Source organism: Thalassophryne amazonica, chromosome 5 (assembly GCF_902500255.1).
Source record: "Thalassophryne amazonica chromosome 5, fThaAma1.1, whole genome shotgun sequence".
NCBI classification, from domain to species: Eukaryota; Metazoa; Chordata; class Actinopteri; order Batrachoidiformes; family Batrachoididae; genus Thalassophryne; species Thalassophryne amazonica.
This window is the reverse complement of record NC_047107.1, coordinates 82428653-82452113: the sequence shown is the minus strand read 5'-3', so window position 1 is coordinate 82452113 and position 23461 is coordinate 82428653. Positions and strand designations below refer to the sequence as shown.

The window sequence follows — 23461 nt, the reverse complement described above, 5'->3', positions numbered from 1 at the left end:
CTTAAAGCGAGGATCTGGACAGATATGACCAATAAGGTATGAGGACACAAACACATCACAACACCATGACACAGACCAGAGGAACCTATTCATCTACTACCTATTCATCTACATCTGGAGACAAGAAGGATATAACTCAAAGGATTGCTGATCATGGAAAAGTAGAACTGAGAACATTTAAATACACAGACCACAATGTACTGGACTTGGAGCACGATATAGACCCGGACAATAATTTCTTCTCAAATATCAATGACAGTTGTTGCTATTATACAGATGAACAGTTTAATCGGATCATTAAAACGGATAACAAATTATCAATAATCCATTTCAACAGCAGAAGTCTATATGCAAACTTTAACAACATTAAAGAATATTTAAGTCAGTTTAAAAAAATATTTAACATAATTGCTATATCAGAAACATGGATCAATGAAGATAAAGGAATGGATTTTGAACTGGATGGATATGAATTTAATTGTGTAAACAGAAAGAATCAATCAATCAATCAATCAATTTTTTTATATAGCGCCAAATCACAACAAACAGTTGCCCCAAGGCGCTTTATATTGTAAGGCAAGGCCATACAATAATTATGTAAAACCCCAACGGTCAAAACGACCCCCTGTGAGCAAGCACTTGGCTACAGTGGGAAGGAAAAACTCCCTTTTAACAGGAAGAAACCTCCAGCAGAACCAGGCTCAGGGAGGGGCAGTCTTCTGCTGGGACTGGTTGGGGCTGAGGGAGAGAACCAAGAAAAAGACATGCTGTGGAGGGGAGCAGAGATCAATCACTAATGATTAAATGCAGAGTGGTGCATACAGAGCAAAAAGAGAAAGAAACAGTGCATCATGGGAACCCCCCAGCAGTCTACGTCTATAGCAGCATAACTAAGGGATGGTTCAGGGTCACCTGATCCAGCCCTAACTATAAGCTTTAGCAAAAAGGAAAGTTTTAAGCCTAATCTTAAAAGTAGAGAGGGTGTCTGTCTCCCTGATCTGAATTGGGAGCTGGTTCCACAGGAGAGGAGCCTGAAAGCTGAAGGCTCTGCCTCCCATTCTACTCTTACAAACCCTAGGAACTACAAGTAAGCCTGCAGTCTGAGAGCGAAGCGCTCTATTGGGGTGATATGGTACTACGAGGTCCCTAAGATAAGACGGGACCTGATTATTCAAAACCTTATAAGTAAGAAGAAGAATTTTAAATTCTATTCTAGAATTAACAGGAAGCCAATGAAGAGAGGCCAATATGGGTGAGATATGCTCTCTCCTTCTAGTCCCCGTCAGTACTCTGAATAAGAATAAGAGTGGAGGAGGAGTGGCTGTGTATGTGGATAAGAACATGGATTATAAAATAGTAGACAATATGACAACTGTGATTGATAACTTATTAGAATGTATAACTATTGAAATATGTGAAGAAAAAAGCAAAAATGTATTAGTCAGCTGTATATATAGAGCACCAGGATCTAGTATTGAAACATTCACTGACTGTATGGGAAAAATGTTCTCAAAAACTAATCAAAAAACTGTGTTCATTTGTGGTGACTTAAATATTGATCTGCTCAATCCAAATAAGCATAAAATAACAGATGAATTTATCAGTATAATGTACAGTATGAGTTTATATCCAAAAATCACCAGGCCAAGCAGAATTACATCCCATAGTGCTACCTTAATTGATAATATATTCAGCAATGATATTGAGAATAACACTGTGAGTGAATTATTAATCAATGACATTAGTGATCATCTACCAGTTTTCATCGTTTATAATAGAAACCATCGGCGGAATCAGCCAGAGGAGAAAATAAAATACAGGCGAGTGCGGACAGAGGAAAACATGAACACACTAAAGAAGGATTTACAGGAGCAAAACTGGGAAAAGGTATACAGTGAAAGTGATGTTGATAGTGCATATGAAACTTTTTTACAAATATTTACATCATTATATGATAAAAATTGTCCAATTAAACAAGACTACAGAAAACAAAAAATCCAAGCTCGACCATGGATGACGAAAGGGTTACGAAATGCATGTAATAAGAAAAATACACTGTATAGAGAATTCATAAAACTAAAGACTAAAGAGGCAGAAAATAGATATAAGAAATACAAAAATAGATTAACTAATATTATACGGGTATGTAGGAAGGAATATTATAGTAACATATTATATAATAACAAAAACAATATTAAAGGAATATGGGATATATTAAATAGCATTATCAAAAATGGTAATAAAAAACAGAGTTACCCTCAGTATTTCATTGATAATAATGTCAAGAAGGAAAATAAGGATGAGGTAGTCAACGGTTTTAATAATTTTTTTGTAAATATTGGACCAAGCTTGGCAGAAAAAATTCCTGATTCCCAACCTGAGGATTGGGATAATAATCTCATAGAAAGAAATCCCTGTTCAATGTTCCTCACAGCAGTGGATGGAAATGAAATTATAGACATTGTGAATAATTGTAAATATAAAACATCTACCGATTTAAATGAAATTGATATGGTGGTGGTAAAACAGGTCATTGAATGGATTGTAGAACCATTAACATACATCTGTAACTTATCATTTCAAACCGGTAAATTTCCCAATCAAATGAAAATAGCTAAGGTTGTGCCGCTGTATAAGACTGGGGATAGACACCACTTCACAAATTATAGACCTGTTTCTTTGCTTCCACAATTTTCCAAATTATTAGAAAAGTTATTCAATAATAGATTAGACAAATTCATAAATAAACATAAATTACTTACTGATAGTCAATATGGATTCAGAGCACATAGTTCAACATCACTTGCATTAATAGAATCAGTTGAGGAGATTACAAACGCCATAGACCACAAATTACATTCAGTTGGAATATTTATAGACCTTAAAAAGGCTTTTGATACAATTAATCATGACATATTAATCAATAAACTTGAACAGTATGGGATTAGGGGGTTGGTGTTGCACTGGGTGAGAAGCTACTTAAGTAACAGAAAACAGTTTGTGAAGTTGGGGGAATATACATCATCATGCTTGGACAATGCTTGTGGTGTCCCACAGGGGTCAGTATTGGGTCCAAAACTGTTTCTAATTTATATAAATGATATTGTCAATGTTTCCAAAATATTAAAATTAGTATTATTTGCAGATGACACAAGCATTTTTTGTTCAGGGGGGGATTTGCAGGAGTTACTGAGGAGGATCAGTATAGAAATGGGAAAATTGAAAATATGGTTTGACAGAAATAAATTATCATTAATTTAAGTAAAACAAAATACATGTTATTTGGCTATTGTAATACAGACATACAGGTTCAGTTACAAGTCGAGGGGGTAGATATTGAAAGGGTACATGAAAATAAGTTTCTGGGGGTGATAATAGATGATAAGATAAACTGGAAGACTCATATAAAACATATACAAAGTAAACTGTCAAGAAGCATTTCAGTTCTAAACAAAGCGAAACATATTCTGGACCACAACTCACTCTGCATTCTTTACTGCTCACTGGTTTTACCATATTTACAGTACTGTGCAGAGGTATGGGGTAATACTTATAAAGGTACAACACAATCACTATCAGTAATGCAGAAAAGAGCTATAAGAATTATTCATAATACTGGCTATAGAGATCATACAAATCCACTATTTTTACAATCCAAATTCTTAAAATTCACAGACTTGGTTCATTTTCAAACAGTACAAATTGTGTATAAAGCAATAAACAATTTACTTCCAGCAAATATTAAAAATATGTTTTTTAACAGATCAGGGGATTACAGTCTGAGGGGAAATTTAATTTAAAGCATCAGTGGGCACGAACAACATTAAAAGGTTTCTGTATTTCTGTCTGTGGGGTGAGGATGTGGAACAGATTGGGAGTGGGGCTCAAGCAATGTCCAAGCATGAACCAGTTCAAACAGCGGTACAAAAATGTTTTTTCTGGGTATAGGGAGGAGGAAGGGTAATGAGGGTTAGGGTGTTTTTGTTTTTTGCTTCGGCTTGTAAATATATAGTATTTTGTATGTAAGTAGGTATGTGTAGGTGTATATTTATGTTTGTGTATATATATGTGTATATATGTATATGTGTATATATGTGTATGTATATGTGTATGTATGTTGATGTGTATATGTATGTGTATATATATGTATATATATATATATTGATATCGGTTTAGGTGTGTAGGAATTTATGTGTATATGTGGCAAAGGGTATTACTGGTTGTGGGGAAGAAGGGGTAGGGATAAATAAGCTGATGCTTCACCCTACCCCTTTTCGGACATGTTGGGTACACAGTAGGAACTTTTTTGTTGTTGTCTTTACTGATCTATCTTGTAATTGTTGTTGTATCAAATGTTCGAAATAAACAGTTTTCATTCATTCATTCATTCATTCATTCATTCATTCATTCATTCATTCATTCATAATTTATTCCTCAGAATTGAGTGAGTCCATATTTTTTTCCCTCTGCTTCATCTAAAAAGTAACCGTTACTGACTGCCACAATTATTTTTCCTGATTTCTTATAGTGTTTCTTAAAGCCAGAAAGTTGCCATTTGAAATGACTTTAGTTTTGTGTCATGTCTGTGATCTGCTTTTTTTCTACAAAATTAAACAACTGAATGAACATCCTCCAAGGCCGGTGATTCCATAATTTTTGCCAGGGGTTGTAGTCACCTTTTCTGGAGCTGTCCAGTCACGAGAATCTTTTGGAAAGATTGTCAGCAATTTATCAGGAAGTTTGATCCTGCTTTTTTATTAAAATTTGAACATGTAATTTTTGGTATTCACATGAATTTCCTCAGAAACAAAAAGATTGTTTTAAATTTAATTGTTGTTTTTTCAAAATTTTACATACACAAATGTAAATTTTCAAACACAACTTTATTTTTCCCTGTTGTTATAAAAGAAATTGAAATGTATTTGTCCTCCATAGCAAAGAGCTCAAATCAAAAAGCAATCCTTACATATAATAGCTGCTTGTCACTTAATATATTCAACATTTCTTGATCTCACAAAAAATGTATGTAATATATATATATATATATATATATATATATATATATATATATATATATATATATATATATATATATATATATATAATTGCCTTTGCCTCCCCCTGGCATTCTTATGTTCATGTATAGTTTACGTTAAATATTAGAAAAAAAAGGAACTTCTTTTTTCTTTTCCTTTCTATATCTCTTTGGCTTTGTTTTGTTCATTTGTTTGTTGTTGTATTTGTTGAAATAAAGTTTTGAAAAAAACCCAAAACATAATACAGTCTCCATTTAAAGTTTAATAACGACAGTTCTGTTATGGTACCTAATGCTGTGGTGAAAGAGAAGGCTGGCTATTTACATAGCAGTATCCATAGTGATAATTATTATGAGACCGCTGGCAAAGGAGAATTCGAAGCAGCGCCATTTCTGTTAACATCCTGCTCCTAAAGGAGCCTGGCAGTCAACACAGCTAACTTGCGACTGCCATAATCAATAGTTTTTGCACATCACCGCATAAGTTTTAGTGATCAACACCAAAAAATGGACAATGGACACAGAATACATTGCTTACACATGTACAAATAGGGACACAAAGAAACAGGGCTGACATTTTACAGAAGTCCAATTGACCATTTTTGCAAGGTGATGCTTTTCATCTTAGAATCCTCAATAAGATAAGATTAGCCTTTATTGTCTCCCTTAGACATTTATCTTGGACAGTCAATGGATTAAAAAAAAACACAGGCATCATCACCTATACACAAGGGGGATAGATCACACAAACACTCCAGAAATACACAGTGTAAAATAATCATAATTTCACTCATTTAAAAACAATAAATAAACATTGCACATGATGCAAATACTGTCTGAAGTTGATGCTCTCTGAGTGATACATAATCTGTAAATGAAAATATTTAGAGGCTTCTAAAGGCTTTCTTTTTTTTAGAATTTTGGGCAGATGGCTGTGTATTTACTGCAGGTGTAGTGCACTTCATAACATTATACAGGTGTCCTTTTTTGTCATGAAGACTGTAATTCAAATGTGACAGGTTCGCAACATGATCGGAGCTTTTCTTCTATTCTATTGAAAACACATTTCATGCAGTGTGGTTGTTTTTTAATTTATAGTGCATCTGGAAAGTATTCACGGCACTTCGCTTTTCCACATTTTATTCCAAAATGTATAAAATTAATTTTTTTCCTCAAACGTCTACACACAATACCCCATAATGACAATGTGAAAGTTTTTTTAGATTTTTGCAAATTTCTTAAAAATAAAAAATAAAAACTCACATGTAAATAAGTATTTACAGTCTTTGTCATAACGCTCAAAATTGAGCTCAGCTGCATTCTGTTTCCACTGATCATCCTTGAAATGTTTCTACAGCTTCATTGGAGTCCACATGGGGTAAATTCAGTTGATTGGATATGATTTGGAAAGGCACACACCTGTCTACATATACGTTCCCACAGTTTACAGTGCATGTCAGAGCACAAACCAAGCATTACGTCAAAGGAATTGTCTGCAGACCTCCGAGACACATTCGGGGAAGGATACAGAAACATTTTTGCTACTTTGAAGGTCCCGGTGAGCACAGTGGACTCCATCATCCTTAAATAGAAGAAGTTCAGATCTACTAGGACTCTTCCCAAGAGTTGGCCACTCATCTAAACTGAGTCATCGGGGGAGAAGGGCCTTAGTCAGGGAGGTGACCAAGAACCCGATGGTCACTTTGTCTCTGTGGAGAGAGGAGAACCTTCCAGAAGGACAACCATATCTGCAGCAATCCACCAATCAGGCCTGAGTGATAGACTGGCCAGACGGAAGCTACTTCTTATGGCCCAGTTACATGGCACACAACGATTCCTGAATGAAGGGAAAAAGTAAAAAAGTCAATTTGTTGAGAAAAGGTGGACGAAAGAGCTTTATCACAGAATAGCCTGCAAATCAGGAGTGCAAAAGAGGCGAAAGAGAAATGAAACAAGGCTGAAGTTGACGATCTCGACTCTTTAAATGAAACGCGCCTGGAGCCACAGCTGGAGCAGTGTGTGTCTGGATCTCTGAGTTCCAGGACTCGGCGCTGGGACGCAGCTCATAGTGCCTTATTCCTGGAGAAACTGCAAACAGAAGCTGTGGAGATCTGTGTGCACGACGGTGGACCCACCTGCTCTGGTTCCTTGTCCAGAACAAAAGAGGGATCATATCCACACTGTCTGTCGACACGTTGCGCGCTCCGTCTTGCTCCAACTTGGAAAAAAAAAACTCGTGTGCTGTGGTAACTATCACTGTATTACGTTACTAAGCCATATATATTGATTTATAAACAGAAAACTCAAATGGGGGAATAACTATAAGTATAAAGATGACTGAACATATCAGAGCAGTAAATTGATCAGTCCGTGTGAATGCCGCACATTGACTCCCCATTGACTCCCAGTTATTTCCACCAGCTGCAGCTGCTCCACAACGTGAATTCTGCCTTCCAGAACAGCTCTTTATATAATCATTTGAGTTATCTACCTGTTGCCACATGTACAGAAGGGCTGTCATTTCTACACTCATATTGTTAATAGTTAATAAAAAAATAATAAGCATACGCAGGAGCTGCTGCTGCCGCTGCGTTCAAGTACCGTCAGAAATTAGACAACTTTTTGGTTTCAAATTCAGCAGTTGCTTGTGACAAAATAATTAATTGTATCCACACAAAATAAAATTAATTCTGGCCTATATAAGGTGCCTGAGCCCATTGAAGCTGACCCCTCCACCCAGATAAAAAAAAATCCAAGCAGATAGACTGAGTTTGCCGTGTACTTTCCGATGGTACATGAATGCAGAGGCATTCACAAACCGGCTTCTGCACTGTGTGAAAACATTCAGCTGGTGGAACGAATGCTAAATGCTAACGTTACAAAAACTAAGCAAACGTTTAAAAACGTCAAGAACAACAGCAAAACAAAATACGGATGAATTGAGGTTTTCGTTGCCCTTCGTTCAAATTTTTTGACATTTTAAAAATCCTGACAGGGACCGCTGCAGGAACGAAGCTGAGCGAAGGTTAAACAATGCTAACGAAAGTCAGAGAAAGTCCAGATTTCTTGTTTTGTTAGTGCTTCATTGCCCTTTGTTAAGTGCAGTGTGACTGGGGCATTAGTAAAAGGCACATGGCAGCCTGCAAAAAGCCACTTGAAGGACTCCAACCATGAGAAACAAAATTCTCTGGTCTGATGAGACAAAGATTGAACTCTTTGGCATGAATGTCAGGCATCATGTTTGGAGGAAACCAGGCACCATCCCTCCAGTGAAGCATGTTGGTGCCAGCATTATGCTGTGGGGATGTTTTTCAGTGTGATGAACTGGAGAGACTAGTCAAGTTTGAGGGAAAGATGAATTCAGCAATATACAGAGACATCCTGGATGAAAACCTGCTCCAGAGCGCTCTTGACTTCAGACTGGGGTGATGGTTCATCTTTCAGCAGGACAATGACCCTAAGCACACAGCCAAGATATCAAAGGAGTGGCTTCAGAACAACGCTGTGAATGTCCGTGAGTGGCCCAGACCTGAATCTGAATGAATATCTCTGGAGAGATCTGAAAATGGCTGAAAACGCTTCCCATTCAACCTGATGGAGCTTGAGAGATGCTGCAAAGAGGAATGGGCAAACTACCCAAAAATAGGTGCACCAAGCTTGTGGCATCATATTCAAGAAGACTTGAGGCTGTAATTGGTGCATCAGCAAAGTATTGAGCAAAGAGTGTGAACACTTATTTACATGTGATTTCTTAGTTTTTATTTTTTTAATAAACTTGCAAACATTTCAAAAGCTTTTTCACGTCATTATGGGGTGTTGTAAGTAGAATTTTAAGGAAAAAAAAATATTCAAAGTCTGGTCATTTTGCAAAATTGGCTGTATTTATTGGCTCATAACCCTCTGCGCCATCAGGACCCCAACCAGATTTCAATGTTATAAAAAAATATAGGCCCTACTCTATCAAATGCAACTGAGTAAACATTGGGGTCTTGATGGTGCTGGCCACCAAGGGGCGCCAAAGTAGTCGACGCCCAATTTTGAGGAAGTTTAGCATTACTTGATGGCCTGCGGCATGGATAAACAAACATTTCTGATTTATATAACAGTTGGCAGAATTTTGGGGACTCCTCTTATATTGATGTGATACCCCTTTAAAAGCAGGTCATTTGCCAGACATTTGTCTCTCAATCTGCGTCATCTGCAGTACAAGAGTTCATGCATGACTTACTTGGATATGCCTCAAATTGCCTTTTCCCTTGGCAGACTTGAGGATTTAGGTATAGAAAAATAACCAGGAAAATTCTTATGTTCTATTGAATAGGACATGTTCACAAGCTTGTTGCCATAGCAACTAATATCAATACATATGTATTGTATTGACTGTACATAAGAGAAGGAGAATCAAAAGAACATACATTCATTCATATCGTAATTCATGCAGTTGGGTTAGCGAGCATGTGTTCAATGACCTAATTAAAAAGGGGTATTAAACCAGTATAAGGAGTCACCAATTTTCTGCAAGACGCATTACGAATGTCATTTTTCTGTCATTCGTGACACATTCCTGACATTCTTAACATGACTTAATGCATCTGAATAGGTTTCTTAATAGTGGGTGTTGGTGCGTGCTATTCTTGATATTCATGGAGCAAGTTTTTGGCTATCAAAAAATCTTCCACGAATGTCACACACCACCCTCATTTCGCCACATGTCGTGGAGGTCGCAACTGAGCATGTTGATCCGTCTTGATGAGTGATCCTTAATAGAACGTGACAACGTTTGTAGTGGTTCTTGTGATGGTTCTTGGAGCCCAGACTGTCACGCGTTATTACGAAGTGACACGGAAACGGTCAAGTTTTGATATGACTTGTAACGCAGCGTCACATTTCACTGCACGCCACGATGAATCAGTTTTCTGTCACGTGCGCACAATTAAACTCGTCTCCACAGTGTTCAGTTTGATGCAGTATGCCGAAGAGGAACAGTGACGCGAAGTCAGCCAAGTGTCTTTCCACAGTTCCTGCTGAAGGGCCTCAGGACGCTCCTGCAGGTGTTCCATCTGCTCTTGTAACCGATGAGCGGGAGAACGAGTCTGAGCCAGAGAAGCAAGAGGAGACTCGCATGCAGCCAGATATCTCTGCACCTCCTCCAGTCCGGCAGAGGAACAATCGCGCGCACAATTAAACCCTGCTGCACCGCATTCAGTTTGATTGCTGACACCAAGTCGGCTAAAAGTCTCATTTCAGTGCTCTTCAGGGTGCTCCTGCAGGTGTTACACCTTCTGCATGTACCTGATGTTTGGGAAAATGCGCGACACGAGAGCCGCATGACGCCACACATCTGGTTCTGTCCGTCTCCTCCTCCTCTCTGCACTACTCCATGGCACAGAGCCCAACTACGCATGCAGTCACAAAGTTCTTCTGAAAAAGATAGATAGTCTTTATTGTCATTGTTACTTTTTACAAAGTCACAATGAAATTGAAAGTGCTTCAGCTCGTGAGTTAAGAGTTATAAATAGTTTAAAAACATAAAAAAAAAAACATTGCAATGACTATGAACAGGAATAAAATATAAAACAAATTGCACTGTTTATGGACAAGAATGGTACGGTCACTGGGTGAAAAAGACTGCCACCAGATGTACTGCATACTGAACATACTATTTCACCTTGAAGAGTTATTGCCATGATTGCCTTTGGATAAAAACTATTTTTTAGACGGTTTGTTCTGGTTTGTAATATTCTGTATCTCCTGTCTGATGGCATGAGCTGAAACTGACAGTGTCCAGGGTGTGAGACGTCCTTTGAATTATCTATTGCCTTCTTGCAGCATCTGGACGTATAAATGTCTTCCAGTGTGGGGAGGGGGCAGCCTATGATCTTCTCTGCTGCCCTAACAACCCTATGTAGCACCTTCTTCTCTGAGGATGTGCAGCTGCCGTACCAAACACACAGTCCATATGTGAGCACACTCTCTATGGAGCAGTGATAGAAGGCAAGAAGCAGATTCTGAGGAAGACTGTTCCTCCTGAGGATTCTCAGAAAGTACAGTCTCTGCTGTGCCTTCTTCAGCAGCTCCTTGGTGTTGGCGCGCCATGTCAGGCTGTTCTCCAGCTCAGTGCCGAGAAACCTGAACACCGGCACCCGCTCCACACAGACCCCCCCGATAAAAAGTGGTTGGATGTCAGACTTGTTCCTTCTAAAGTCAACAACAAGCTCCTTTGTTTTTGTAGTGTTAAGGAGCAGGTTGTTGACTGAACACCACTCTGCCAGCTGCTCCACCTCGTCCCTGTAGGCTAGCTCTCCTATGTCGTTTGAGATGAGTCCGACTACTGTCGTGTCATCTGCGAACTTTATTATTTTATTACTAGGGTGGGTAGGGACACAGTCATAGGTGTAAAGAGTGTAGAGGAGCGGGCTAAGCACACAGCCCTGTGGTGAGCCGGTGCTAAGACTAAGAGCAGTGGAGATGTTGGAACCCAGCCTGACCCTCTGGGAGAGGTCTGTCAGAAAGTCCAATATCCAGCTGCAGGTGAGTGGAGGGAGTCCAAGGTCTGCCAGCTTGGACACCAGATGTTGTGGAAGGATGGTGTTAAATGCTGACCTGAAATCCACAAAGAGCATTCTTGCGTAGCTCCCTCGTTGTTCCAAGTGGTTCAGCGCGGCATGAAGTGCTGTAGAAACAGCATCCTCCGTAGATCTCTTTGCTTTATAAGCAAATTGAAAAGGGTCCAAATCAGCTGGCAGGCAGGAGATGATATGACTCCGCACCAGTTTCTCAAAGCACTTCATAATAACTGGTGTTAGTGCCACTGGGCGGTAGTCATTCAGGGTGGTAATGCAAGGTTTCTTTGGTAATGGGACAATGATAGAGGACTTTAAACAGGAGGGGACAGTGGCCTGTGACAGGGACTGATTGAAAATCCTGGTAAAGATTCCAGCCAGTTGGTCCGCACAATCTTTCAGCACCTGACCCGCCACTCCATCAGGTCCTGCAGCTTTCCTCGGGTTCACCTTTCTCATCACCTGCCTCACCTCACACTCTTCTACCATGAGTGTGTGACTGCTGTGAGCAGGCGGCTGAGATGGAACTGATGTAGGTGTCACCTCAAAGCGGGCAAAGAAGATGTTAAGCTCCTCTGCCAGAGAAGATTCACCCTCGGCGGCCATGGAGTTGCTAGGTTTGTAGCTGGTGATGTGCTGGACACCCCGCCACACCTGTCTGGTATCGTTGCTCCTGATATAGTCCTCCATCTTACTTCTGTATGCTGCCTTGGCCTTGCAGATACCTTTTTTCAGATTAGCTCTGGCGGTGCTGTAGAGTGCCACGTCCCCAGACCTAAAGGCTGTGTTCCTGGCTGTCAACAGGCTCTGCACCTCCTCCTTCATCCAGGGCTTTCTGTTGGGATAAATCCTTATACGTCTGTCACTAGTGACGCTGTCTGTGCAGAACCTGATGTAGTCCAGAACCACTGTAGTGTGGATCTCCAGGTCCTGGTGGTCGAAAACCTCCCAGTCAGTTCACTGAACGCAATCTTGCAGCTGGTAGGAGGCATCCTCAGGCCAAGTTGTAACAGTCCGGGTCGTGGGCAGAGCTTGTTTCCATAGGGGTGTGTATGCAGGGATAAGTAGCAGGGATGCATGATCACATTGCCCAAGATGGGCTAATGATTTAGCCCTGTAAGACTGTCTGATGTTTGTATACAGTTTGTCCAATATATTTTCTCCTCTGGTTTTACACTTAATGTGCTGATGGAATTTGGGGAGAACTACTTTAAGATCTGCATGATTAAAGTCCCCAGAAATGATATGAACAGCCTCAGGGTATCTGTTCTGTTTGTCGCTAATGCTGTCGTGCAAATGCCCCAGGGCCGAGTTAGCATTAGCATTGGGTGCTACATACACGGCAGTAAGCAGCACGGCATTTAATTCCCGCGGGAGATAGAAAGGTCTGCATTTAATCGTCATGAACTCCACGTCTGGAGAGCAATGTCTAGCGACTACTGTGGAATTCGTGCACCAACTGTTATTAACATAAATGCACAGCCCCCCTCCTCTTTTCTTTCCGGAGCTTTCTGACCTGTCTCGCCAGTGTACTGTATAACCTGCTAGCTCGATAGCCGTATCCGGTATAAGTGGATTTAACCACGTCTCCGTGAGCAGCAGAGTGCAGCAGTCCCGGATAGCCTTATCAGTTGCAATCCGCAGCTTCCACTCGTCCAATTTGTTTGTAAGAGACCATACATTTGAGAGAAAAATGCTTGGGAGCGATGGTCTGTGTGGCCGCTTCCGTAGCCTCAGTAGCACACCACCCCGGCATCCCCTCTTCTGTTTGCGTTCACTACGCCGCCGCCGGCTCCTCGATGCTGGGATCATAATCCACGGAGAGCCTGGTGTCCGTGCAATGTCATCCGGAATGTTGTGGACACGGAGAAACTCGTACGACACGCTTGCTTTAATCCGTTGTCCGATAGATAAAACATCCAGCCGGTTATAGATGTTTTTAACCGGGCAGGATGGAAAAACAAAACTCTGAGCAAAAGAACACAAAGCCGCTGTGACTACGCGCGCCGCCATATTGGATTGGAAAAACTGCAGCGATCTGAATTGTTACCAACGGTTGGATGAATATGGGTGTGTGTGGAGACAACTCACCTCGTTCACAACATGACAGAACTTAACGATGCGCTGTTACGTGCAACAGCGCGGAACATTATTCTTGACTGTGTGTGATGGTTCCTGATAATTCTCCAGCAACACATGCCATTAATCGTAACACGTGGTAACAGGTTGCAACAGTTCCTGAGGACTCCTGATGCCTCTGCCCCGAATCATCACATTTGTGGTCAGCGGCCAAGAATGTATACTTTGTGGCATTCGTGACTTGTTGTCGTTATGTATAAACACAGCATAAAGTAGAGATGTTAGTTGATCCACTCCTGAAAATTTTGCTTAAAGGCTGATGCGGACCACCAGGTGGTGTTAACTTCCTCAAAATTGGGCTAGTCGAGTACTTTAGCGCCCCTTGGTGGCCAGCACATCAAGACCCCAATGTTTTTTTTCAATTGCATTTGATAGAGTAGGGCCTATATTTATTGATAACATTGAAATCTAGTTGGGGTCTTGATGGCGCTGGCCTTTAAAGGCTAGCACCATCGAGACGTATTTAAAGGCCTTTATGGGTCTTTAAATACAGCCAATTTTGTAAAACGACCAGACTTTGTGTGCCCCCTATATTCAGCTCCATCGATACCCCAACCTAATATGTATGTAAGATGAAAGAGTTTGCCTCCATAAGTCATTTGTTAGTTAAACTGGCTTGTGGACTTGATGGTGCTGAACGTTACACCACTTGAAAGATGGGAATGTAATGAAATATCAGTTTTTGTGTATTTTTGCCTTGAACTTTGATGGCCCCTGGCAAGGTCACCATTTGGTTTTTGGTCAAAAAATTTGGGAAAACTAGTTTCTTGGTAGGTTCCATCTCTGAGCCATGTTTCGTTGAAATCCGAGTAGGCTTGAGTCACAGCCTGCCTGAACCTTAAAAAAAATTGGCTCTTAAACGTTTAATTTTTGGCGTCAGTTTTGCGTCACCCTTTCCATCCCTCACAGTGTGGTGGCATTGAGCTGCATCAACTCTGCACTAGGTTGCATCAACGTGGTGTCGTCATGACGTTCCATGAAGCAACTTGAAGCAGGCCCCGTGTGAAAGGGGCTTTACACAGAGCAGATTGATTGTAACAGTAAATACGAGGTTTGTTAGAAAAGTAACGGACCTTTTTATTTTTTGCAAAAACTATATGGATTTGAATCATGTGTGATTGCATCAGCCAAGCTTGAACCTTCGTGCGCATGCGTGCTATGCTCTGTGCCTCCGTCCCGACGCGCGAATCCCTCCGCACGTCTTTTCATGACAAAAACTCCTGTAACAGTGGAATGTGCCGTTCCAAAGTAAACGCTTTGTTGATCCGGGACGTCATCTGACTACCACAGAAATGGCAGAAGAGTTTAACATCAGCACTTTTTCGGCATGAAAAGATGTGCGGAGGGATTCGCGCGTCGGGACGGAGGCGCAGGGCACACAACAAAAAGCAACGCCGTGATGAAGCCTCACAGGACATGTTGTGGCGTGTGCAGCCCGTCATCAATTTCTCGGATAGTCACACAACTGAAAAGCCACCGAAAGCCGTCAGAATTTTCCGAATGGTGCAAAAGCTGGGCATGTTAGGGCTTGTCCTGTGAGACCAACACGGAGGTGCTTTTGTCCCGCGCCATGAGCGGCTCCGTGGCGAATTTCTCCACTCCTCTTTCCATTACAAAAACTCCTGTAACAGTGGAATGTGCCGAAAAAGTGCTGTGTCCAGCTGTCTTGCCATTTCTCTGGTAGTCAGACGACATCCCGGATCAACAAAGCATTCACTTTCGAAATGATCTGGTCGTTTGAGCCTGTCGATCGCCGCTCGGTGCGTGGCGCGCTATCCGCTGCTGTGGGCCGTCTTTAATCCAGTTGTAATTGTCCTTAATCTGTGTGATCCCCATAAGATCTTCACCGAAAGCCATCTGAATTTTCCAAATGGTTTCCACTTGGCTGTCTCTCACACTTTCTGAAAAAATTTTGATGAAGCAAAGCGGCAGTCGATCAGCCAATTTCCTGACGATGAAAATCTGGACCACTCCTCCCACAAGGCGTGCTCACAGGAAAATGACGCAACCGACAGGCATGAAAAAACTCACGCTTGCGCACGAAGGTTCAAGCTTGGCTGATGCAATCACACATGATTCAAATCCATATAGTTTTTGCAAAAAATAAAAAGGTCTGTTACTTTTCTAACAGACCTCGTATGCACTTTAAGTGTTGTGTTTTCCCAAATATGCTGTTTGCGCTCACCCAGTTCGTGGTGTGGTTAGTGAAGCTACAACTGAACGATCCTAGTCTTTTGGTATTCATTAATATGAAAAATACTTCTATTGTTTTCTGAAAAGTTCTTTTTTTTAAACCGTCAATGCAGGACTGTGGGAGTGTTAAATAAATAATGAGCACATGGCTTAACTTTAGCTTTTTAATCTCTGAGTACCTAAAAGTTTCTGCGCAACACACCTCACTATTCTGGGGAGCATGAGTACCAGTAGGCCTCTCAGGAAAACACTTTTATTCTGGGTTTGAAACTCTTATACCCACTACAGGTGTGTTGAGGTTACGTGTCTGGTTGGACGGAGAGATGTGGTACAGTAGTGTGGGAAACAAGGTACCAGTAGATTCTCATAAATCCAACAAGACCAAGCATTCATGATATGCACACTCTTAAGGCTATGAAATTGGGCTATTAGTAAAAAAAAAAAAAAAAAAAAAGTAGAAAAGGGGGTGTTCACAATAATAGTAGCATCTGCTGTTGATGCTACAAACTTAAAACTGTTATGTTCAAACTGCTTTTTTAGCAATCCTGTGAATCACTAAACTAGTATTTAGTTGTATAACCACAGTTTTTCATGATTTCTTCACATCTGCGATCTTCACAATGCGAGGCATTAATTTTGTTGGTTTGGAACCAAGATTTTGCTCGTTTACTAGTGTGCTTGGGGTCATTGTCTTGTTGTGAACTGTGGCTTGAATTCAGAGTTTGGGGGTTGTCTCACAAACTGTCTGCGGCCCTTGGACCCAAAAAGAACAATTTTACTCTCATCAGTCTATAAAATATTCCTCCATTTCTCTTTAGGCCAGTTAATGTGTTCTTTGGCAAATTGTAACCTCTTCTGCACGTCTTTTATTTAACAGAGGGACTTTGCGGGGGATTCTTGCAACTAAATTAGCTTCACACAGGCGTCTTCTAACTGTCACAGCACTTACAGGTAACTCCAGACTGTCTTTGATCATCCTGGTGCTGATCAATGGGTGAGCCTTTGCCATTCTGGTTATTCTTCTATCCATTTTGATGGTTGTTTTCCATTTTCTTCCACGCGTCTCCGTTTTTTTTTGTCCATTTTAAAGCATTGGAGATCATTGTAGTTGAACAGCCTATACTTTTTTGCACCTGCGTATATGTTTTCCCGTCTCCAATCAACTTTTTACTCAAACTACGCTGTTCTTCTGAACAATGTCTTGAACGTCCCATTTTCCTCAGGCTTTCAAAGAAAAAAGCATGTTCAACAGGTGCTGGCTTCATCCTTACATAGGGGACACCTGATTCACACCTGTTTGTTCCACAGAATTGACAAACTCACTGACTGAATGCCACACTACTATTATTGTGAACACCCCCTTTTCTACTTTTTTTTTTTTTTTCTTCTTCTAATAGCCCAATTTCATAGCCTTAAGAGTGCATAACATTAATGCTTGGTCTTGTTGGATTTGTGAGAAACTACTGAATCTACTGGTACCTTGTTTCCCATGTAACAATAAGAAATATACTCAAAACCTGGATTAATCCTTTTAGTCACATAGCACTACTATTATTCTGAACACTACTGTACCTGCAGGTGTAAAGCTGCAAAGAAGTGTGTGAATGATAGATGTCACACAGCAATCTTCATATATACATTTTAAATGCCAACATGCTAGAAACAGAACCTTAATATTAGAATGATGATGTATGCATAAATTCAAAGAAAGAATGAATAATTATTGTTGTTTAGCATGTTCAATTTGACAGCTTATAGTAAACATAGACATATCTGTATTTTACAGTCTTGGAAAAACAAATCACCATAGCTTATCTGTAAGTAAGTTCTCTTCACAAAGTCTGTTCTTTGACTCATATTTTCCATGCCTTTTTTAAATGTTTATTTTGTTAGGATCTCTGAAGAATTTGTCATTCAAGAATAGAAAATTGCTGCTCATTCATACTGGTCAATTCTTCTAAATGTCATCAGTTTTCAAGATTTCATGACAAATAGAGGATGTGTGGAAGATATATAAACATGCACCTTTATTAAATTATGATGTTGGAGCTCTGTCTGATTACCACAGTGTTGATGAAATAATTAATCAAATATGTCAGCATTAGCATGATGCTTTTCTATGTGTGTAAAAACTTTGCATTCATTAAAAGGTGATTTGCTTTTCTGCTTTATGTCAACAGAGGATCATACTTGTTATCCAAGAGGCACAACAGCTCCTTGTTATCTTCCAAACGTTGTATCCACATAGACCCTCCCAGGCACTGCTTGTCATTAGTCCCACTCAGACTTTCCCGCTATGCTCACCCCCCGTGTTGCTGTGCACCTGCTCTTGGCCAAAGCTCCACCCTGCTTCCGCGGTCACTGCACAGCTCAGGAGTTTGGCTTCAAGATATTAAACAGGATGGCACAAAATCTTCTGTAGCCTCAGCCCAGGCTTTGTCAGAGGCAAAAAAGGACACTGCAGGCCCTGCACTCCAGTCCAAACCTCCATCTGTTCCCAGTCCAGCATCCACTATCATCACAACACCTAACCCCCCTCCAGTCCAAGAAAGGGCAGTTGTTAAAAAGTCGATATACCAGAGGATTGTGGATGAGTTGAAACATTACTACAATGGCTTCCGGTTACTTGGAATAGACATTAAGATCTCAGGCAGGATGGTATGGCGGCTACTGCATGGACAACTTCTCACTCGGAGGGAAAGAAGGAGGGTAGGAAAAATTGGATGTTGATTATGGTGTGGAAGTACAGTATTTTTCTTTTATTTTTATTTTGTGTTCTATTTTGATTTTTTTTTTTTTTTTTGTTGTTATCCACCTGTGAAACCTGCAATGCCATGACAGTCTAGGGCAGGGGTGGGCAGCTTGTTCTAGAAAGGGCCAAGAGGGTGCAGGTTTTCTTTGCAGCCACTGACTCCACCAGGTGATTTCACTAATTAATATCACTTTGAGCAGATGGAATAAGTTAATCAGTGAAATCACCTGGTGGAGTCAGTGACTGCAAAGAAAACCTGCACCCTCTTGGCCCTTTCTGGAAAAAGTTGCCCACCCCTGATCTATGGCATGTTTAGAAATTGTTCCACAGTGATCTGGATCTGTGATTTGTTCTTTGTTTGATTTATGCTGCTTTTTGCCTTTCCACATTGCCTTCTAATCCAGGCAACTTGCCCATCTGGTTTCTTACAGACATCTGGTGTCTTTATTTTCATTCTAATAGACTTTGCTGTAAGAAGCGTCATTCATGTTTCTCTCCTTTTGCATGATTTTCCTCTGGGCCATTATCACTAAACTTGTTTAGTCATGCGCTGCTGCATGTCAGCTTTGCTTCTGATGGATACAAAGAAGAGAATTGTGCGTAATCAAGCAAGGTATTTGTTTTTATTTTTTTGACATGCTAACATCAAATTTATTTATACAGCTCCAAATCATGTTGCCTGCAAGTGCTATACACAAGTAAGGTCTAGCGCTTGTCCACCCCGTAAGCTAGACATTTGCAACTGTTGTAAGGAAAAGATATTAAGCAGACAAGACTCAGTGGGGTGACCATCTGCTATGTCTGTTGTAGCTTGACAAAAGAAAAAGCACAAGATTGGCAAAAATGTTGCAGCTAAACAACATAGTCCAGTTTTCACAGTGACAGGATAATGGAATAAAGAACAGAGGTACAATTGAGATGTCTTGAGAAATGGACTGTGTTAATGAGTCAGTGCAACACAGCCAATTCTCAAAAGTGTGCCATCTCGGCTACACGATGACCTCAAATCACAACAGAATATTGGAAAAAAAAATTGAGGAGTTTGATGTTCGCATATGAAAACAGACTCCGAAAAAAAGAGATGAATTTCAGCACATAAATAAGATGATATAACAGGATTAAAATTGTTGACTGCTGCTTCTCCAGTGCACTTTCTCATACTCCATGTGGCACTGACTCCAGTGGTGAACTGTAAAGGCAAGCAGACTTTTGCACGTCTGTCAAAATGGCACAGACGTCTTCAAAATGCAGTGTAGATTGTGACCTGTGTGGATTGTGACTGCAAACATGATGTTATTTGAGCAAACACACCAGTTAAAAAAAACAAAACAAAAAGAAAACTGGTTAACTGGTTTGAGGTTTGAATGTAGATCCCACACAGAAACCAAGCATACTAACCACTTGACCACTTTCATTGGCATACACACAAAACAGTCTATTCAAGTGCTGGTTGCTGAGCACACAGCTACATGCTAACATGCTTCTTTAAAAATCAAAACAAACACACAAAAAAGTCTGTTTACTGACTCAGTGTTGTGTATATCATTGTTAAATGGCCATCATATAACCACTAAAATGTTCAGGGAGTTACAGGTACTGTGTCCATGTAATTGGTGTGTTACATGAAAATGTAATTGGATAGTAATGAGTTCTAAGTTGGTGTAATTGCACCTTCCCATACCCAAATTTTCCTACTTATTAATGAATTTGTGCAAAGATGTGTTGTATAAATAAGTGACCCATCAGTATCTCCAGCACTGTATGAGATGTATCACAATGTGGATTATTCCATGTAAAATCATATAATTTTCTAGAGTTGCAAGTTAGATGCTGCGTTGATTACATATAGTACAGTATTCATGCTCTAATCTTGCAACATTTAGCTCAATGGCTGAATGTTCTGAGGTTTGCCCAAATGCTGCTATGGATCATGGATATTACCAGTCTGATTTTGTGACTTTCTTTGTTTTCAGCTGATGAGAACCTGTGCAGACTTGTTCCGTCTTGTGCCCTTCTCGTTGTTCATCATCGTGCCTTTCATGGAGTTTCTTCTACCTGTCTTCCTCAAGCTCTTTCCAGAAATGTTACCCTCCACCTTTGAGACGGAATCCAAAAAGGCACGCGTGTGCATACAAACACCAGACTGACCCCATGACAGGGTTTATTCTCCTGATTATGTAACTCTATAGATCTGACTTACAACTGCACTAAAACGTCAGGACTGATGTGATGCAGGTAGCTGACTTTGCCTAATTTACATACCATGTTTGAAAAATATCAAGACAACTGCACAGTTTTTTTATCAAGTCTGTTTTATTGATGGATCTGTGTCAGGGATCAGAGTACACCAATGGTACAAAATTCTATTTTCTAATTTTAGAACTCCGTCAGAGAAAAATGTGCAGGTTTATTCACTGAATACAGACATCTGTCAGTTCTAGTGTTTCCTAGCCACTCAAGATCAAGGTTGAATGATTCACAGTTCTTGTGTTTTCTGGATAAGAATGTCTGGCTTCTGAGAATGTAACATACACTGAACAAAAATATAAATGCAACACTTTTGTTTTTGCTGCCATTTTTTATGAGCTGATCTCAAAGATCTAAAGCAATTTCTATATACACAAAAGACCTGTTTCTCTCAAATATTGTTCACACATCTGTCTTAATCTGTGTTAGTGAGATAATCCATTCCACCTCACAGGTATGGCATGTCAAGGTCCTGATTGAACAGCATGAGTATTGCACGGGTGTGCCTTAGACTGGCCACAATAAAAGGCCACTCTGGAATGTGCAGTTTTGCTTTATTGGGGTGGGGGGGGGGGGGTCAGAAAACCAGTCAGTATCCACAACGTTGACATCAGCAAACCGCTCACCCACACGACGCCACACACACTGTCTGCCATTTGCTCTGAACAGTGAAAATAGTTGTTAGTCTCTTCTCATTTTTTGTACAGGAGGAGAAGCAGAAGAAGGGTCTGGCTGCTAAGCTAGAACTGGCCAAGTTTCTCCAAGAGACTATTGTGGAAATGGCTCATAGAAATAAGAGTAAAGCTGAGGATGAGACACAGCATTTCTCCACATATGTTCAGAAGGTAAATGAGTAACATTTCAAATCTTAATGAATGTACGTATTTCAAAACCAGTGACACAGTTGTACCATCATTGCATTATTTTTTGTTTTGTTTTAACTCCCCAGAAGGATGAACTATAGTTGTGAACCTTCTGGCACTGATTCTTGTTTTAGGTTCTTCCTGATAATGGTGCTGTCTGTCCTTGTTAGGTTCGCGGCTCAGGTGAACAGCCCACCACGAAGGACATTGTCAGGTTTTCTAAGCTGTTTGAGGATGAGCTGACGCTGGAGCACTTGGAGCGCCCCCAGCTGGTGGCCCTGTGTAAGCTGCTGGAGCTGCAACCTATCGGCACAAACAATTTGCTGCGTTTTCAGTTGATGATGAAACTCAGGACCATCAAGGCAGATGATGAGGTGAAATGTAACTAAGATACCTTATCTGTCCACATGACGTGCTCTGCTTGGCACAAATTAAATGTTTTTCGTCTTCTGATGTTTGTGTACTATAACAGTTTTAACACATCCCCATTTTTTTGTGCAGATGATAGCAGCAGAAGGCGTGGGAGCTATGAGTGTGTCAGAAATACAGGCAGCATGTCACAGTCGAGGAATGAGGTCTCTGGGACTCACCTCTGAACAGCTACAACAGCAGCTGCAACAGGTGAACTGCTGCATTGCGCTCAGAGACTGAAGTACTGATTAGCTAATAGAAACCCATTCCTAGAGTCATAAATGTGTCCTTGATTGGAGTATGATCAACTGAGGATGATGATGTAGCCTGTTAGTTGTTAAGAAGTACTTGTTCCAAAGATAAATGACAGATGACACTTACAGTGGCTGATATGCTCACTCGGCCATGCATATCACATTTTGTAATAGCTCTTTGGGCCACCCCCCCCCTTTACCATTTTAGTAGATGCAATCCGAAATGTGTCTAATAAAATAACCTAATTTGTGATGTCTTTATACTTGTGCTCCTTAATTAGTGGCTGGATCTACATCTAAAGGAGAATGTTCCTCCTTCTTTGATGTTGCTCTCCAGAGCCATGTACCTGACTGACCTCAAACCAAAACAGCCAGTGATCCCTGCTGTTCCTAAAATAGAGGTGGGACTTGATAAGTCTAAATAAATCTTCTAAGACAATGTGTTGACATAAGAATATAATGCTCAGTCAATGAAAATATTTTTTTCCTTTCTCTCTAGTTGTGTAAAAAAAAAAAAAATTGATTTAAAACAACTGGACATGGAGTTAAGATTGTGTGTGTGTGCGCATGCATACAGGGGCTTTAAAAAAAAAAAAATAACTATAACATTATTTTTGCAGAAATCTTTTACTTCAACACAGACGTCTGGAACAAACACAACTTCAGTCTCTGCTGATATGTCAGACCCTGCTGTAACTGTCAAAGACAGACCTGTTAGTATGTCCTACACCAAGCACCCAGTATCATAAGATAACTAGAAGCACTCAGAGAGTGCAAACCTCCGCCAAGGCCATGGGGTCACTGACGCCATAACATCTACACGCCGTGGAATCATTGAACCTAAAAAAGTCTAACAATGATGTTTGCTCAGTAGTAAAAAAAAAAGAAAAAAAAAAAGTTTAATCTGCTGTGACTGGATAGCATGTATCCTTAGCGCTTGGCATCACAGTTTATTGCAACTTGCACCTTTCCCAGAAGCTACTGTCATCTGAGCACTGATAATT

The 23461-nt window shown here is 40.4% G+C and overlaps 1 protein-coding gene and 1 long non-coding RNA gene across 4 annotated transcripts in view; one reads left to right on the top strand and one right to left on the bottom strand.

Moving 5' to 3' along the window:
• Window positions 1–23461, top strand: part of letm2 (leucine zipper-EF-hand containing transmembrane protein 2) — a 38286-nt gene that overhangs the window by 5009 nt on the left and 9816 nt on the right. For 2 of the 3 annotated variants that reach the window (XM_034170687.1, XM_034170688.1), the window contains exons 3-9: window positions 18111–18639; window positions 20656–20799; window positions 21637–21774; window positions 21963–22166; window positions 22294–22413; window positions 22739–22858; window positions 23078–23170. In XM_034170687.1, coding sequence (XP_034026578.1) covers window positions 18111–18639; window positions 20656–20799; window positions 21637–21774; window positions 21963–22166; window positions 22294–22413; window positions 22739–22858; window positions 23078–23170 — 1348 coding nt within the window. Of the gene's footprint in view, window positions 1–18110; window positions 18640–20655; window positions 20800–21636; window positions 21775–21962; window positions 22167–22293; window positions 22414–22738; window positions 22859–23077; window positions 23175–23461 lie in introns of all 3 variants that reach the window. The other variant, XM_034170689.1, reaches the window with a different exon arrangement.
• LOC117510816 lies at window positions 9148–14414 on the bottom strand. The gene is made up of 3 exons (XR_004560822.1): window positions 14294–14414; window positions 12850–12852; window positions 9148–9184 (listed from the first exon to the last, which is right to left on the bottom strand). It is a non-coding gene; the product is annotated as an uncharacterized LOC117510816 (long non-coding RNA).